At 44.2% G+C, this 15,743-nt stretch overlaps 1 protein-coding gene across 3 annotated transcripts; it reads left to right on the top strand.

Moving 5' to 3' along the window:
• Window positions 1–623: 623 nt before the first annotated feature.
• mzt2b (mitotic spindle organizing protein 2B) lies at window positions 624–14,140 on the top strand. Of its 3 annotated transcripts, none has more exons than XM_042337636.1 (5): window positions 624–700; window positions 1,741–1,950; window positions 2,607–2,755; window positions 4,989–5,120; window positions 13,314–14,140. In XM_042337636.1, exons 2-5 carry the CDS (start codon window positions 1,769–1,771, stop codon window positions 13,493–13,495), a joined length of 645 nt encoding a protein of 214 aa, XP_042193570.1. In that variant the 5' UTR covers window positions 624–700; window positions 1,741–1,768; the 3' UTR covers window positions 13,496–14,140. The 3 variants fall into 3 exon arrangements, with proteins under 3 accessions (XP_042193570.1, XP_042193569.1, XP_042193571.1); XM_042337635.1 differs by having other exon boundaries at window positions 4,989–5,171; XM_042337637.1 differs by lacking the exon at window positions 4,989–5,120.
• The last annotated feature ends 1,603 nt before the right edge of the window (window positions 14,141–15,743 follow it).

The raw sequence follows: 15,743 nt of genomic DNA, 5'->3' as shown, positions 1-15,743 counted from the left end.
TACCTCTCCCACCTCCTCACTCCCCCAATCCAACACCCGCTCGACTGGCGTCGGCCTCCTGCCCGTCCCTCGCGCCCTCCGCCCCACCATCGGAGGTCGGGCTTTACAGCCACTACTCCCCGAAACTCCGGAACGCTCTCCCTCGATCGCTCCTCCTCCTCCTCCTCCCTCTCCCCCCCCCACCATCCTCTCTCCCGTTTCAAATCCCGCCGAAAACCTTCCTCTTCGACCGTGCCCACCCCCCCCCACCTCCCCAACCCCGGGTCGCCGTCAGGGGCTCCGCCGCCGCCAAGCGCTCTGAGACGCTCCCCTGAGTGGAGGGCAGGTTGTCGGCGCAGCTCAAGCGGCAAAGCGTGCGGTTAGGCTGAGGCAGATTTCCGGCACAAAAACGACGGCAAAAACTTTTTTTTGTTGTCTGTGTGTGTGTGTGTGGGTGTATATGTGTGTGGAAAGGGCAGGGTCCAGCCATGAGCTGAGTCAGACCCCCTCCTCACACCCCCCCTCCCCACCCCATGTGTTTACACCCGCTCAGCGCTGGGGGGCGCTGTTTGTTATTGCCGTCGCCGCCGCCGCCCCTGACAGCTCGAGCTCCTCCCCTTTGCCGGGCACCGCGACGCGCGGGCAACTTCCGGCGCCGCCCGGGTCGGGTGACCGGAAGCCGAGCGGCGCGCGCAGGGACCCCGGCGCCGAGCGACGGCGGGTAAAGGAGGGGGTCACCGGGGGGCTCGACCACCCGCCGCACACTGGGCTGCGGGGGCTGGAGACTAGAGCGAGCGGGGGGGGAGAGAGTGGGGGGCGGGTAAGTGGGCGGCGGGGGCGAGTGGGGGGGGGGGGGGGGCGAGTGGGGGGGGGGGGGGGCGAGTGGGGGGGGGGCGAGTGGGGGGGGGGGGGGCGAGTGAGGGGGGGGCGAGTGAGGGGGGGGGGCGAGTGAGGGGGGGGGGGGCGAGTGAGGAGGGGGGGGGGCGAGTGAGGGGGGGGGGGCGAGTGAAGGGGGGGGGCGAGTGAGACCTTTGTTTCTATTCGCCATTGCAAACGTTTTGAAAAACCCAATGTAATCCATTCCCAGACCCCCCCCTCATCCCCTCCCCCAGACCCGCCCCCCCTCCTCAGACCCTCCGCCCCGCCTCCTCAGATCCGCCCTCCTCCTCCTACCCCCAGACCTGCCATCCTCCTCCCCCCCCCCCCAGACCCGCGCCCCTCCCCCCCCTTCCCCCAGACCCGCCCCCCTTCTCCTCCTCCCCCCTCAGACCCGCCCCCCTCCTCTTCCCCCAGACTCGCCCACCTCCTCCTCCCCCCACCAGACCGCTCCCGGCTCCTCCTCCCCCCAGACTCGCCCCCATCCCCCCTCCTCCTCCTCCCACTCCCCTAAGACTCGCCCCCCCCCCTCCTCCTCCCCCCTTCATAGACAGAATATCTTATTGAAATCAATATACTGCGATAATTGCAAATCTGGGAGAATTGAATCTCAATTTGAGCTAATTTTATCCAAAATTAATTTTCGTAAAAAAAATATATAATTTCTGTGCAAGAAAGATGAGCAGCTCGCTCTCTGGTCTGGCTCTTGTGCAGACTGACAGTGTAGGAGAACAATCTATAACAGTTCATACCAATTTGTCTGATTTTACATGGTACTTCCGTTTCATTTGTGTAATTCAAAGAAGTCTGTTGCCCTTGATTTTCCGAAGGGGCGAGTAAATCTGCAGAGTCCCTCCTGATTAATGCATGTGTATCGGATTGCAGTGTGGGGAGTTATTCCACGTGATTGCAGATGGCTATGCCACAGCAGGCTGGGGTTTCCGGTCTAGATGGCCAGCAGAATCTCCTGGCGACGGTCAGCGGAAACGTGCAAAAATATGCAGCAAAGAAGAAGAAAGTCCTCACTGCAGAGGAAATGGAGCTGTACGAGCTCACACAGGCTGCTGGTATTGTCATGGACCAGGAGGTGTTCAAGTAAGTGGAGAAGAAATTGCAATCTGATCGGCCTCATTGCCACAGCTGGAATAAAATTATTTGCCAACTGTGTCAAATTTCTATGTCACCAGCTGGGAAAAGGGAGAGGGTGGAGAGAGTGTGCTGTCCATGGAGGAAGCAACTTCCATGACTAACAGTGATGAACTGGATGACAATGAGAGCATTCAGAGCTTTGCTGTGTGACCAACTGCTGATACCAAGTTGCCGAGAGTTGATTTGTTGCCGCCTGTTCCTCTTTCTCTTGTATTCAACTGCTTTTCCTCTATGTGTTCCACGTCATTCTCGATTGTGGAGATGAAGGTTTGACCTCCTTCTCACAGATGTTTAATGAATGTTATCAGAAACCTTGCCCTTCGTGTGGCTTTCTGAATATTTTGAGCATGTCAAGAAATTCTACAAGGAATAATCGTTTCTTTTTGTTGCCATCTTTTTATTTAGTGGCGGATTCTGTCATGTACTGTTAACTTTGGTCACCCTCCTACCCCTACTCTCCCTGCCTTCCACCCCTCCTGATCCCAACCAACAGCTTGGGTGTGGATCCCTGACTGTCCAGCACTTTAGGATGTCCTCCTTAAGTGAAAGGCGCTATACAAATGTAATTTGTTATTGTTCTTCCCCCCTTTTCTTCCCATCAGGATAATTGTGGATCTGTTGAAGATGAACGTGGCTCCATTGGCAGTTTTCCAGATGTTGAAAGCCATGTGTGCAGGCCACAGTATTGCAGAGATGTCCTCTGCTGAGGCTGTATCAACTATGACGCGGAGCAACCTAGCAGATTCCAGAGGTGAGACCGTGCTCTTAGACCACATTTAAGTGGTAGAAATAATCCTCAGATAACTTGATCAGTATTGTATTTCTTTTATAGATTAATGTTTGCATCCATCCGCTCTCCTAAAGGCCTTTGACTTTTCCCCTCCCACTGGAAAGGTTTTATAGATGCTGGTCAATCTTGTACCTTGCTGAAATGACAATGAATGTTCACGTGTGAGCCATGATGGTCTTGCCTGGCACAGTGTCGGAAGTAGTAAGAGTCAAAGGAGAAGTTATTCCCCCAATTCCTCTCATATATGTGAGTGGTTAAAGCTAGATCATCAGCAGAGATTGAACAGCTCACGTGCTATCCTGCTCTGTCAGGCAATATTTTCTTTGTCATTTGAGGAGCTTAAAGAGAGAAAGGAAAATAAGCACATTGGGTGAAAAGTAATTCTTATTTGAGAGTTGGGGAATATTTTTGCACTGTGGGCACTCAGTGACATTGAGAACTGCCTGGATTTCACTGAGTAAAGCAAAGGTTGACCAGCCAGGATGTTCCTAAAGTGATTTATGTTAATTCTTGCTTTCAGCTAATTGGTTCTTTCATGCATTAGGAAGTCCTTTTATTACAGATTTAGTATTACTGATCAGATTAAAATGGCATTTAACAGTGTGAATACAATGTTGTAAATGATGTGATTGCTGTTATTAGTAACTTGCTGTTATTAATGGGAGCAGTATATCTCACAATTAACTGGGAGTAGTAAATAGTGCTCATTTCATCACTAAACTGTAGAAACCAGAGCTCTGGAACTACTGAATAACGCTCAGTTATGAGTTAGGCATGTTTGCCCACATGACAGTAACCTTTGGCCAAACCAACCCATCCAAACTAATCTATCTCCCCTCCTAATTCTGCTCTTTACTCTAAATGCAAGTAGTGACTGTTTATAGCGCATTGATAAGCTTATTGAGGGTAAAATATTTCAAGAAATGTTTTGGGGAGTGTCAAGGAGTCATCGCTGAATTAAATTTGAGTGGGGGACATCATAAAATAAGTTTGTATAATGTGGTGGTGTGACTGTTGCTGAATCTTGTAGCGCCCAGGGCTCAGATTGAACATGAGCTGGCTGGTATATTTCCAGGGGCTGGTCCAGTTGTGCTGTTGTATTTGTATTTCATGCCATCAGCCCAGCTTTTGCTAATAAGCTGCTGAGGCCTTTTTTTGCGTTCAGAATTTGTTGTGGTATAATTGTTTGAGTTGCAAAAAGAAATTCTCTAGCCTCTTTTCCTGTTCCTTCCCCGCCTGGTAAATGGCAGCTTCGGGTAGCATTTTGAAATTTATTTGGACATAGTTTCCTAAAGCAATGTGCCTCAATGGAAGGTCTGCAGCTCTGTACTAAATCTTGCCTTTCCAGACCTGTGTTATAGTGAGAGACAAATTGAACTGGAAAGTGCAATGTATTACAAGAGGAAATCAAGATATCTGTGATACAAGAGTGTTCCAGAGAGGATGGAGGTGCTTTGTGCTGCAATCTATATTGGTGCAGTAGCTCCTTACTCCCAGCACTGACTGATAGAACGTAACCTCTAACATGACAGTCTCTTTGGGTCTTGCTGAATAACATAATTCACATTAAGCACCCTTTTTGATGTCAATCTGATCCTTCTCCTTCATATTATGCTCTTAAAGAACGTGCTTAGAAAATGACTAACCATAAGGAAACATTTGAGCCTATATAAGCTGTACTTACTGTTGTAATTTAAAGAGCGAGTCTCGCCATCAAAAAAAAAGCCCTTCAGGAAAATTCAAACGGAAATAGACTGAGAGAAGTTACTGTGGATGTTGGCCTTAATCTGCACCTCGCTGAAGCAATCTGGGTTAATCAATGCATGAATATTAATCTTGCATCATACAGTTGGACTTGGTTATACCCATCAATCAATTCCCCTGTGGATGGCACAGACCTGCACTCACACACAACATTCTTACCAAAAAAAAATCAGTCGTATATTCAAATCATCAAAAGGATATTAAACTAAGTTTAAGTTCCTCATTTTTTTTAAAAAAGGGGGTTTGACGATGATATTCGCTCTTTAAGACACTTAATTGTTATCAGCTGTAGCTGTAAAGCCCAGAAGACTTGTTAGTACATCGCTGTTTTTGATGGATGAGTTAACGTTTGTATTCTTGCAATGGATGAGTTTCTGTGCCTCTCGCCGTGTTGCTTAATCTCTTTTCGTCTCTTTCCTCTCTGAATTAGAGCACTCGTTTATCTCTGCAAAGAACAGTAAAATCCCAGCACTCTCCTTTTCCTCTGCCCTTCGACCTCCAAGACTAGCCACTAAGATGGTGGTCTACAATCCTGCTGACGCTTGCTCACCTCTCTCTCAAGGTCCCCCTGGTTCCTTCCAGTTTTCTTGCTGCCTGTTCTCGCCCTTCTCAGGTTGCGTTTATTAGTTTATCTGCTGGGTTCCTGTACAGTCAGTGATTGCACTAGGAACTGGATTACAAACTGAAGTCTTTCGATGAGAAGGGAAGTACTTTTGGGTCGGGATCTCTAATTATTTATAACACACATCTTCTACCTGTCTTGGCCTAAAATCATGTGAATAAATTGACTCCATAATTAACAACTCCCCAAAATATTTATCTCAGAGATTTTATTCTGCAAAACTATATTGATTTATTCCAACTTATATCTTGAATATCTTTTCAATATTGATGAATTTTTTAAAAAACTTTTTATTAAAAAATCATTAGTTTCTTATCCTTGGTTTCTCTGAAGTTGGTGAAATATGTTGAGGTAAGGTTCAGTGAACAATATTTGTCTTCCAAATCTTCAACTTTGTGGTTATTCTTTAAACCGAGTGAATGTTGATGGACGATATGAGCCTGATGTATTTAGTTTGCTTTAATGCCATCACTCATGTGATGGTAGCACTTGCACTTCCAACAAGGTGGGTGGGGGGCGGGGGTGGTTGGATAATGTTTGGGAACAGAAGCTCTAGTATTTTTAATTTTCACCCTCCAAGCCTGCGGGTATTGAGCCCAGTTGTAGCATTTCAATTCACTTTACAGTATCTCAAAGGCATGATAAGGTGCTATATCAAATGAAAGGGTTAGTATTATTTCTCTCCCCTTTCTCTTCAGCGTTTGGATTTGGCATCAGATAACAGCGCCCACCAGTTCTCGAGCCCAGTACATACTAAGGTAACACGAGAAAGGACTGACCTGATCTCTTATGAAATAATAGTTCTTTAAAGACATCTTAATGGAGGAGGGAACCGTATTGCATTTTCCATATGAAAATAAAGTATATGCTTGAAAAGAAACTTAGGTTAGAAATCTTAAAGATTAGCTCCACCAATGCCCTAGTGGGAGAAGGCATAGTGCTGATCCACACAGGTAGAAATGGGACCTCTAAAACTGTCCTCTAGATTCAATGAGCTAGAGAGGAGCAAACAAAATAACCACCAGGGTTCCCATACTTCACTGCTGATTGTTGATCCCTTGCTCATAAGTGTGAATGTCAGGTGAAGACAGAATTGTGCCTGGTGTGATGTTCTCCCACAGTAAATGACACTTGCTGCTTATGTTCAAATGGTCAGTTATTGGCGTGGGGGGGGAGAAAGGGAGAGAAGGCAGTGTTTGAGGAACCATAGCCAAGCGAGTGTCAGCATTGTCAGGCAATGTGGCTGGGAGAGTATTGACCTTCAGTATACCTTGAAGGGTCAAACAAATGTGTGCTCACCAGAGTATTTAATTCTATAATCAAAATGCTTGCAGGTTTTGACTTGTGATATCAAATTTGGCCATGAATATTGTCCTGGACACTGGGAAAACTCCTCTTTAAAACTGGATCTCCAATGTCCTGAACAGGCCAATGGGGGTTTGGCTTAGGATGGTGCCTCCTGTCCTCATTACTTCACAGGAATGCAAGCCTAGATAATGACTTAAATGTCTGAGATGGACCTCAGCTCAATCCTACTAATTGAGTTAAATACATTGGCATACTTTGTGAATTACTAAGACAAATTTTGGATGTTTGTCAATGCTTAACTTTTCCTTTAAAACCTCAACAATGTTCCTAATTTATCTAATTTGTTTGACTGCAAAGTTTGTTCATTGAAGTAAACTAGTGGTTGTTGGCATTGAGTAAAACAGGCACTTTCCTGAAAACCACAGGAGGGATTTGGATGTTTTCATATGGTTTATGATTATAATTTATGATTTTTTTACGTATAAAGTTATTTCACTGGAGGTCATAGCAGTGTATTTTAGTAGTTGTAATATAGCATTCTAATTGTAAATCCTGTGCGTATCCTTACGTAGCTGGATATATTCACTGGAACTTCAAAACCATTTGTAACTTTTATAAATTGTTTAATTTCAGAGGGATATGGAGAGGAGGGAACAAAAAACAAAGTGAATAAAGACATTCAAAAGTAATATTTAAACAAAGAATAATTATTTTTAGTGTCTTTCACAGACTGTCTGACAGGATTATCACAATGTTTCAGCTTTCCGAGATGCTACCTTGTGTGAAGGCGCTGTAATAGTTTTTGCTAAGGTATAGCATTGCTGCCCAAAGGTATAAAACAAGAAATGGTGACTTAGTTTTCTGTGTAAAAGGATTTGATCTTGGATTGCAGAGTGATTTCTAACGTGCTGTTTTCAGTGTTATTGGTCTTTCAGTAATAATTGTTTTGTTAATCTGGAATAAGTAAAAATTTTTATTCTCTGCATTTGCCAGGAGCAAAGCTGTGCTCGGTAAAACTGTATCCAAGGTAGCAAATAGCGTGACCATATCCGATTACTTTTTACATGTAAATTAGAAACAAACATTAACATTAGCTCTTGACAATGTAAAAGTCATTTGTTTATTGAACATTGGTGCTGCTTGCACATTGTATCTCTGGAGGAGGGAGCATGCAGTAACTGAGGCTAGAATAAAAATATCTCTATGGGAAGTTGTGTAATGGGCTGCACATCTTCCTTAGTCTAGAACAGGTAGCCCAATGAGTTAGATCCAGTGTGTGAAGAGAAAGAAGGTACAGTATTTGGATAATTTTAAACCAAAGTTATTTTTAAACCAGGCCACGTTTTGCACAGAGTTCAAAAGGCTCCCAAAGGTTTGCTTTCTTTAATCTTAAAGCTGTTTCAGTAGATTCATGAATAACGCATGAGCTCTGGTTCCTAGTGCGATCTGACTGTCCTTCTGAGAGGGGAGTGGGTTAGGAAGTAGTTGATCTAAGGGTTGGAATTTTCTTGGAATCCATATGAACCAAAACATGAAGGCTTCCATATCTGTAGACCTCATAATGGAAAACTCCCAGGTCTAATATACATTAAATCTTTATTCTTTTGTGGTAACGCTTTCACAAAGTGTTCTTTTTTAAAAAAAAATTCATATGAGTCTATTCGGAAGGTGCGAATAGATTCTTACAGCAATGTAGTGTACGTTAAAACGTTTTTTGTTTTATTTCTTAAAATGAATGTGAATATACAGAAAATCAACTTCAGAAGCTGAATCATTCATTCATTCAACCATATGTGGAGTTCGTGTTCCACTGCCTCATCTAATCACCTGCTGAAGTGCTTGTTCACTGCCTTATAAGAAGTGCTTTTTCCTGATGGCATTGACGTGCCCAGCAATTCAGTGGCTGTTTCAGCTTTTTATGTAAGAATGGCTAAATGACAGGATGTGGTGATAAGCTTCCTTAACAAAGGGTCGACTACCTTTAGAAAATACTGTTAATTGGCTTTCTTCGGTACTTTGGGTTGGGATGGGTATAGATTCCGGTCTGTGAAATCACTGTGCACCTACTGCCAGGTTTATTCTCCTGCATTTCAAATAGGGCTGTAATGAAGCTTTGGTTGTTTCACATGAGTTCAGTACTCAAGTATCTGTCAAAACAGCTGTTCACTGTTGTTTGGCCTCACTGTTGGGAATTCCCAGTTTAGTTGTTTTTGATTCTGCTCCTTGCCAAATGATGACATTGTGATTGACAATCAGCCATATCTATGTCTTGAGCTTCAGTTTAATTATTATATTGTTAATTCTCTTTTCCCTCTTTCCTCCTGTCAGAAGGACGGGCAGTCTAAGCTGAGACCTTCTCTGCTGCTGCTGTCTGTCTGTCTGTCATCAGTACCGGTTTGTGATGAGCTGAAGTAGAAATGCTTTGTCTTGTTCTCCCTGAGATTTACTGTGAATCTCTGCTGCCTCACGTTCTTCCATGCAGTAGCCTGCCTGATAAGGCTACTGATAAAAGAAGTGGATAACACTTCCTTTATTTGAAGAAATGTGAGTTTGAAACTGTCAAAAATAGGAATTTGGACTTGGGTCCTCAAGATAGGACTGTAAAACCCACTGTATTAGACTGCTCTACCTGATGATGTTGGCACCTCAGTCTACTGTTGATTCGCTCGCAATCCCTAATGTGGAGTTATGTATCCAAACAAAGTGAAGCACTCAGGGCTTTGTTGAAAAATCTAAAGAGTTTAGATTTTTTGCGTCAAATCTGTATGACAAATGTACTTTTCCAAACATTGCTGGAAGTATTTTACTCCTAGGATATCATTGTCTTCATTTTTACAGTTTCTAAATAATCACAATGAACACCTCACACAAAAAGTATAATTCATCTTTATTTCCTGCACAAAACTATTGATCCTCCAATGTGCACAGTCTGTACACCTAGAGCACTTTTCAGTTTCCAACCATTTGTGTGTTTCCCACAATAACACTTATTCAACACTTCTCATGTACCCCTGCATGAACGCAAGTACTTGTAACACAGTGAACCCGATCTTTAAATGCATGATTGTAATGTACAGACTGTAGAAACCTGTGGTAGGTGCCAGTGTTGAGGGTTACATGTTATGCATGTCAAAGTGCATATCGAAAATAATCTGTTTTCTAATCTGTTTTTATTTTAAAAATTTAATTTTCCAACCCTAAGATCTCCACAGGTCTGAGATATCGGTGATAAACTAATAAACTCCTGTTTGATCCTAGACTCCATGTGGATATTAGTTAAACTAGCTAAATGGTATTCCAGTCATCTTGTGTTGGGCTTGTATGTGGAGTGCTGCATGCCTTGCTTGGCTGATTTATTTCAGTCGCAAATGTATAGCTGCTTTTGTGTCCTATTTGTATACACAGTACTGAGTATAAAGGCACGTGATTCTGCACCAGGTCATAAATTCAACATAAAATGTTACACTCAGATCCCTGCTATGTCAACGTAAGCGCTCAACTCAAGATTTTTGCCAGTTTTACCATATTCATTCAGAAACATTGTGGCTACATTATTGGCTGCAGGTATTATTGGTATATTATCTACCAATTCAGTATATTATCTACCAATCAGTGCGAGGAAATATTGGCCACTTTTAGTTAATCAAAGGAGAGAGACCTCCTGATGTTGCCAACATTTTCTGCTCACCTTGACAACCTTGTGTGGTGAAGGTGAAATTAACCATACTTAGTTACAGGGTCCTTTGCTTCCAGTTAGATATTTCAACTTCAGGTGAACTTAGAGAGAGTTTCACAATCGGCAAATTTTGCTTTTTGCTGCAAAAAGTTCTGTCCGAAACAGTGCTGGTTGATTGTTTAGGTACAGAATTCGAACTGTTAACCACGCAGCTTGTGAACCATAAAGTAGCAAGACATTTCCACACTTTGTCGAATCGTGGCTTTTTGATCCGGGGATTGATCTGACTGATTAGGATCATGAGCAGGACATCTGCATCAGTGAGGAGAACATCCAATGCCTCAGTTATTTTAAGCAAATTTCATAAATCCTTCAATAATAACAGCAATAACTTCCACTTTAAAAAAAACATAGTTTCTCATAGGTTAATGCCTCAGAGCACTTTACAAGGACACAGTGATACTCCTGGCAAGATGGGAGATGGAGGATGGGAAGGATTTTTCTGAAGTGGGAGTATTTTATAGAAGGATTTTAAAAGCAGAGAAGGAAAGAGGCCTGAGTTTACAAGTGGAACCGGCAGAAACAGCAGAGGTGGGTGAGACAAGAAAGTCAGAATCAGGATCTTCTAATCAATGTTCTAGGAAAAAGGAATCAGGAAAGCCTAGTGAGGATGGGGTTGGTGGACACGTGGGGCCTACTGTGGAAGAGGATATGGGCCATAAAGTTCTGCATAAATTGCATTGTAATGAACTGGGTTTGCATTGTATGGGTTAACTCGGTGCTAATGGACTTAATCTACATAGTATTGACGAGCATGGACTTGGCTCTGTGACCTATGCATTTTCCCAACTTTCTGAGGTGCTGGTCATCATTTATTTTCATTCGATTGTGTTTCAGAAACATTTGATCTGTGTATAGTTGACTCTTCCCCCTTCCAAATGTCAGCCTCAGAAGCTCTAAAGTATGGTGAATGCTCTATCACAGAGCCAGCACAAACATGATGGGCCAAATGGTCTTCTTCTGTGCTGTATTTTTCTATAAATTTAACTAACTTTAACCCTCTTCCCGTTTAACTCGTGCGATACCTTTGTTGAATATTATTCTTCCAACATCTAACGTGTGGGTTTCATCAGTCATTGTCAATGATGCAATGGCCAACAAGAGTGACTGGTCTAGTTGGTCTCTTTCTCTCTCTCTTCCTTCCCCCTCCCTTGCCCCAAGATGGAATGCTAAATGCAGATGGTTGAGGGAAGGGGAGTAAATGGAGTTTGGCATGAATTCATGACCCTGGAGGAGATACTAACTCACTGCTGTGATATTTCACTGAAGTGAAAAGCCCTACACCGAAACAACAACAACAAGATTCCATTTATAGAGCGCCTTTCACGTCAGGAGGACGTCCCAAGGCGCTGCACAGTTGGGTCATGACCCGAGCAGGGGGGAAATGGTCAGGGTGAGGGGAGGGAAGGGAGGGAGAGAGGAGGGGGGAAATGGTCAGGGTGAGGGGAGGGAAGGGAGGGAGCAAGATTATATCCCAGAAGTAGAAATTACTTTCAAAGCAGCAGTGATGGATCTTGTAATGTGCACATACCTTACGGTTGTCGTCCAGATGTCTAAAATGGACAATAAACATCTTTCTTAAAATATCGATTTACTGCTCATTGAGGTAAGCATATATTTAAAAATACAAATGCTGGCAAACTGAAATACGGAAATTGGATAGGCAGTAAATCAATCAGCATTTGAAAGAGCTAAAGCCTGACTCCTACTGAACGGGAATGTTGAAGATTATGATGTGCAATAGCTAACTGTAGGACAGGGTTTAAAAGAAACCCGGACAAAATAAACCAGGAAATTTTATGTGCTTGAAAGCCAGCAGTAAAACTCCAATTCTCTTGCAGTGGCAGTTCTGTGATAGTGTATGAAATGGCTAACTGGAGCTGTACATAGAAAATAATCAACTGGTAGAGAGGTATGCTTATCACCCATCTTTGCACATGTCAGAAGTTGAGAGCTAAAACGTACCCTGATGTGGGGGATGTGGCATCATTGAGTTAATTATTGCCCATTAGATTACGGGTTTTGGGTCATTAATTTATTTCTTAATCTGAAGCAATGGATCGGCTGATCCCCTGAGGCTGATGTCAATTGATTTAACATCGTTTTCAGACCACAGAATTATTCAGACACCAGGCTAAAATACTGACTAACAGGCTAAACAGTCAGGCTCCGCCACTGTCAAGCGCTCTGAGACGCTACCCTGCGTGGAGGGTGCTATATAAGTGCAAGTTGTTCTTATTCTTGTCTCAATCACATGCATCACAGCTGTATTTGATGGTCTGCATGAAAATGCTTCCACAGATTGAGTCTTTCATATGATGAATTCCTATAATCTAATTTAGTTGGCTGTTAGCTGGGGATGTAGCACCTCTGGCTGGCTTTACGCTATAGTTTCCCTGCTACACTGCTGTGCGCAACGACAAGAGAAAGCAATTAGGCTGCAGCATTTGGCTTTCATATTTCCCTCTATTTGCTCTGCTAAAACCGGCTTTATATACAATTTATGTCCTGTATTCTGAAATGATTTTAATGATTGCTGGTGTTTCTCTGAGGCAGAGGAGAAAATTACAGTTCACAAGGGTTACATCTTCAAATATATAACTTCTGCTTATGGATTTTTCTCTGTCAGGCCACCCAACAGGTGAGCAACTTGATCTTTTAGAACAGATTCTATACCATTAATTAATGGGACAATGCGATGAGGATTAACCACTAGCCTTTGCCATACAAAGGAGCTTGAGTTTCAAGTGCCCTTTAGTTTCACTTCTGCCAGCTTTAATCATTGAAGCACAGAGCTACGTTTGGGTTCTTGCTCCGTGGACTGGAGTCAAATGATTGCCATCACTCAATTCAGATCACAACAGAGGTTTATCACATTCTGATAGCAGGTCAGTTAGGTGTTAGGAAATAGAACCCCAACTTATCTTTTATACGATGCTCGCAACACTGAACCTCCGAGGAACACTAGCAATGGGTTACTGTACCTTTTTCGGAGTGTGTGTGATGCCGTATTTGCTTTGAAACGCCCTGATTATAAAACTGACTGCTCTTTTTTTTTCCCCCCCTTTCCTTGCTTCTTTACTTCCCAGTGAGAAATAAGTCCAACGCTGCCATCAGTGGGTCACAGTTGCAGACTGAGAGAAGCAGCAGCCGCGAGGGATCCAGCCAACGAGTGCCTCGTCAGCCCAGCGCCACGAGAGCTCCGAAGGGCAGCAGTACTGGGAAAAACACCGCTGGGGGCAGTAGCACACAGCCACAGTCCGGCCTGTAGATTGAAGGATTTTTTAACACTGATACGACAGCTAAATGTGGTATGAAAACAAAACTCCCTTCTCCCCATGCAGGTGTCATTTACTGATGCAAGATCACTTCAAAACGGTTTCCGGAAAGTGCAGCTTAATCCATTACCTCCAAAGGAAGTTGTAATAATGATGCAATTCGCTTTTTTTAAAAAACAGACAACTGGAGAATATTCTAAAAGTACACTTGCACACTGGAAACCCTCAAAACAGCTTTTCTTTCAATGTTGTGTCTCGGCCAGCAGCAAGATGGGTCAGTACCGCTAAACATCAAAGCTGATTGAATGACTTGTAAATGATGGGCCACAGATATAGAATAATCCAGCATCTACATAGATTTCTGCTATAAGGCATTTCATGTCTGATGTACAAGGATTGCACTATAGGGTGAGCAATGCAGACCTGTAAAATGAACTTTCAGCAATTTAGTAAATTTAATTTCGCCAAACTGCAAGGGACATCAGAAGATGCTCTTCCCGGAAGAGTTTTTTTTGCAAGCCATCCCTCCATCTGATGAAAAAAGGGAATTTGCCCTAGTTCTCATTCTGTGTATATATTGTGAAGTGTGTCTCAACTGGAACAGTGAGCTTCAAATAAACTTGTGTTATAGAATCGGTCATGTGTTGCTCTGTGTATAACTTCCAGTCCAGGGAGATGGGAAGTTAGAAGAATCCTAGAAGTGAGCATTTTGTTTCTTTAAAACGTTGCCTTTGTGTTTTTGTTTAACCCGAAGCAAGTTGTTCTTTATTTCTGTTGCTGCCCGAAGGATAGGTGTGTATTTGTATTATGTGTAATGTTTTAGTGCTATAACTCCACCAACCAACAGAAATACATGCAACTGAATGAATGCAGCTGTCGGTGTTGCTTTGTGTCTTTGTCAACCTGCAACCCAGCTTGTGTCTGATGCTAATGTTATTATTATTATTATTATTATTAATGTGATGCCAAGTATCTGGGTCTTCATGTCCCTACACTTTTGGTACAGCTCGTTCAAATGGATGAATGCTCACATCCTCGTCAATGTGGCAAAGCTGCCAATGTGTATGTGTGATTCCCTTCCCCCTCCCCCTCATTTGTAATGTAATGATTACATTTGATATAGCACCTTGAAAATATGTCTCAAAGTGCTTCACAGGAATTACAGTTAAGAGCAGTGACTACTTATTTGTGTGCAAAAGTGGACAGCCAATTTGCACATAACAATGTCCCATAAATAACCATGAAGTGAATGACCAATTTTATTTGGGGGAATGTTGAGTGGAACACTGTGAGAAACTCAACTCACTTTTCGAGTAGTATCATGGGTCTTTTAAATTCTACCTGACCAGGCTCGGTTTACGTCTCATCCAAAGGACGTCACCTCTGACCGTGTGGCACTCTTGCAGTGCCACATTCGGAGCATCACCAGATAGATAGCCATGAAGTGAATGACCCATTTTACTGGGGGATTGTTGACACTATTTGAGACGGCGCCCTTTACATCGGGAACATGTCTCAACACTGTGGGTGCACGCACGTGTTACAGTGCAATGTTGGCAGCCCGCGGTTCAAAAGGGAGAAGTGAGTAAACGAGCTGGAGAAGATACCCCGGGCAGTAAAAACAGCCTCGGGACAACAGGGAAGGAATCGGAACGCTGGGAATGAAGCCGATGTATTAAAGCTGGCGGCAGCGAGCCCTGGGTGATGGGTCGTGGCGGGCCGAGGGGGCGAGAGCTGAATATACTGAAAAGTGAGTCGCCTGCAATATTTCGCGGGCGAACCCTGGCAGCCGATGGTGCGCCGGCGGTGGCGCCGCGCGGGCAGTGGTGGACGGAGTGACCGATTCATCGTCATTTGTCTTTGAAGGGGGTTTATCACCCCCCGGAAAAGCCATCCGCCCGTCGACTCACAACCGGGTGCCAACTTACTGCAGGTCAACACGGGCGCGCGGGGGGGGGGGGGTGAGTGTGAGTGCGCGCGGGGGGGGTGAGTGTGAGTGCACGCGCGGGGGGGGGGGAGGATGGAAACCGTTTGGCCCTGACCCGACCCGCGCGGGAACCCTCTCGCTAACCGCCGAGCTACAGGACCCATGTGGGGTGGGGGGGGGTCGTGGTGTGTGAGCTGCAATGCTGTGCACATGTCACACCCCCTCCCCCTCCCCCTGACTCCTCCCATCCCCACCTGTGCACCAGCCTTGGGCGGTGCTGCGCACGCGCACACTCAGCCCCCCTCCCCCCCCCG

This window comes from Callorhinchus milii, unplaced genomic scaffold (genome assembly GCF_018977255.1).
Source record: "Callorhinchus milii isolate IMCB2004 unplaced genomic scaffold, IMCB_Cmil_1.0 Scaffold8, whole genome shotgun sequence".
NCBI classification, from domain to species: domain Eukaryota; kingdom Metazoa; phylum Chordata; class Chondrichthyes; order Chimaeriformes; family Callorhinchidae; genus Callorhinchus; species Callorhinchus milii.
Note: the sequence above shows the minus strand (reverse complement) of the source record. Positions and strands in the feature narration are given on the sequence as shown.

What these genes read in the sequence shown, in the direction of transcription:
- mzt2b (XM_042337635.1), top strand. Translation starts at nt 1,769, where the DNA reads ATGGCTATGCCACAGCAGGCTGGGGTTTCCGGTCTAGATGGCCAGCAG. An exon ending in CAACCTAGCAGATTCCAGAG is followed by an intron (nt 2,756 to 4,988) that starts GTGAGACCGTGC and finishes TCTCTGAATTAG; the next exon opens with AGCACTCGTTTATCTCTGCA. An exon ending in CCTGTTCTCGCCCTTCTCAG is followed by an intron (nt 5,172 to 13,313) that starts GTTGCGTTTATT and finishes TTTACTTCCCAG; the next exon opens with TGAGAAATAAGTCCAACGCT.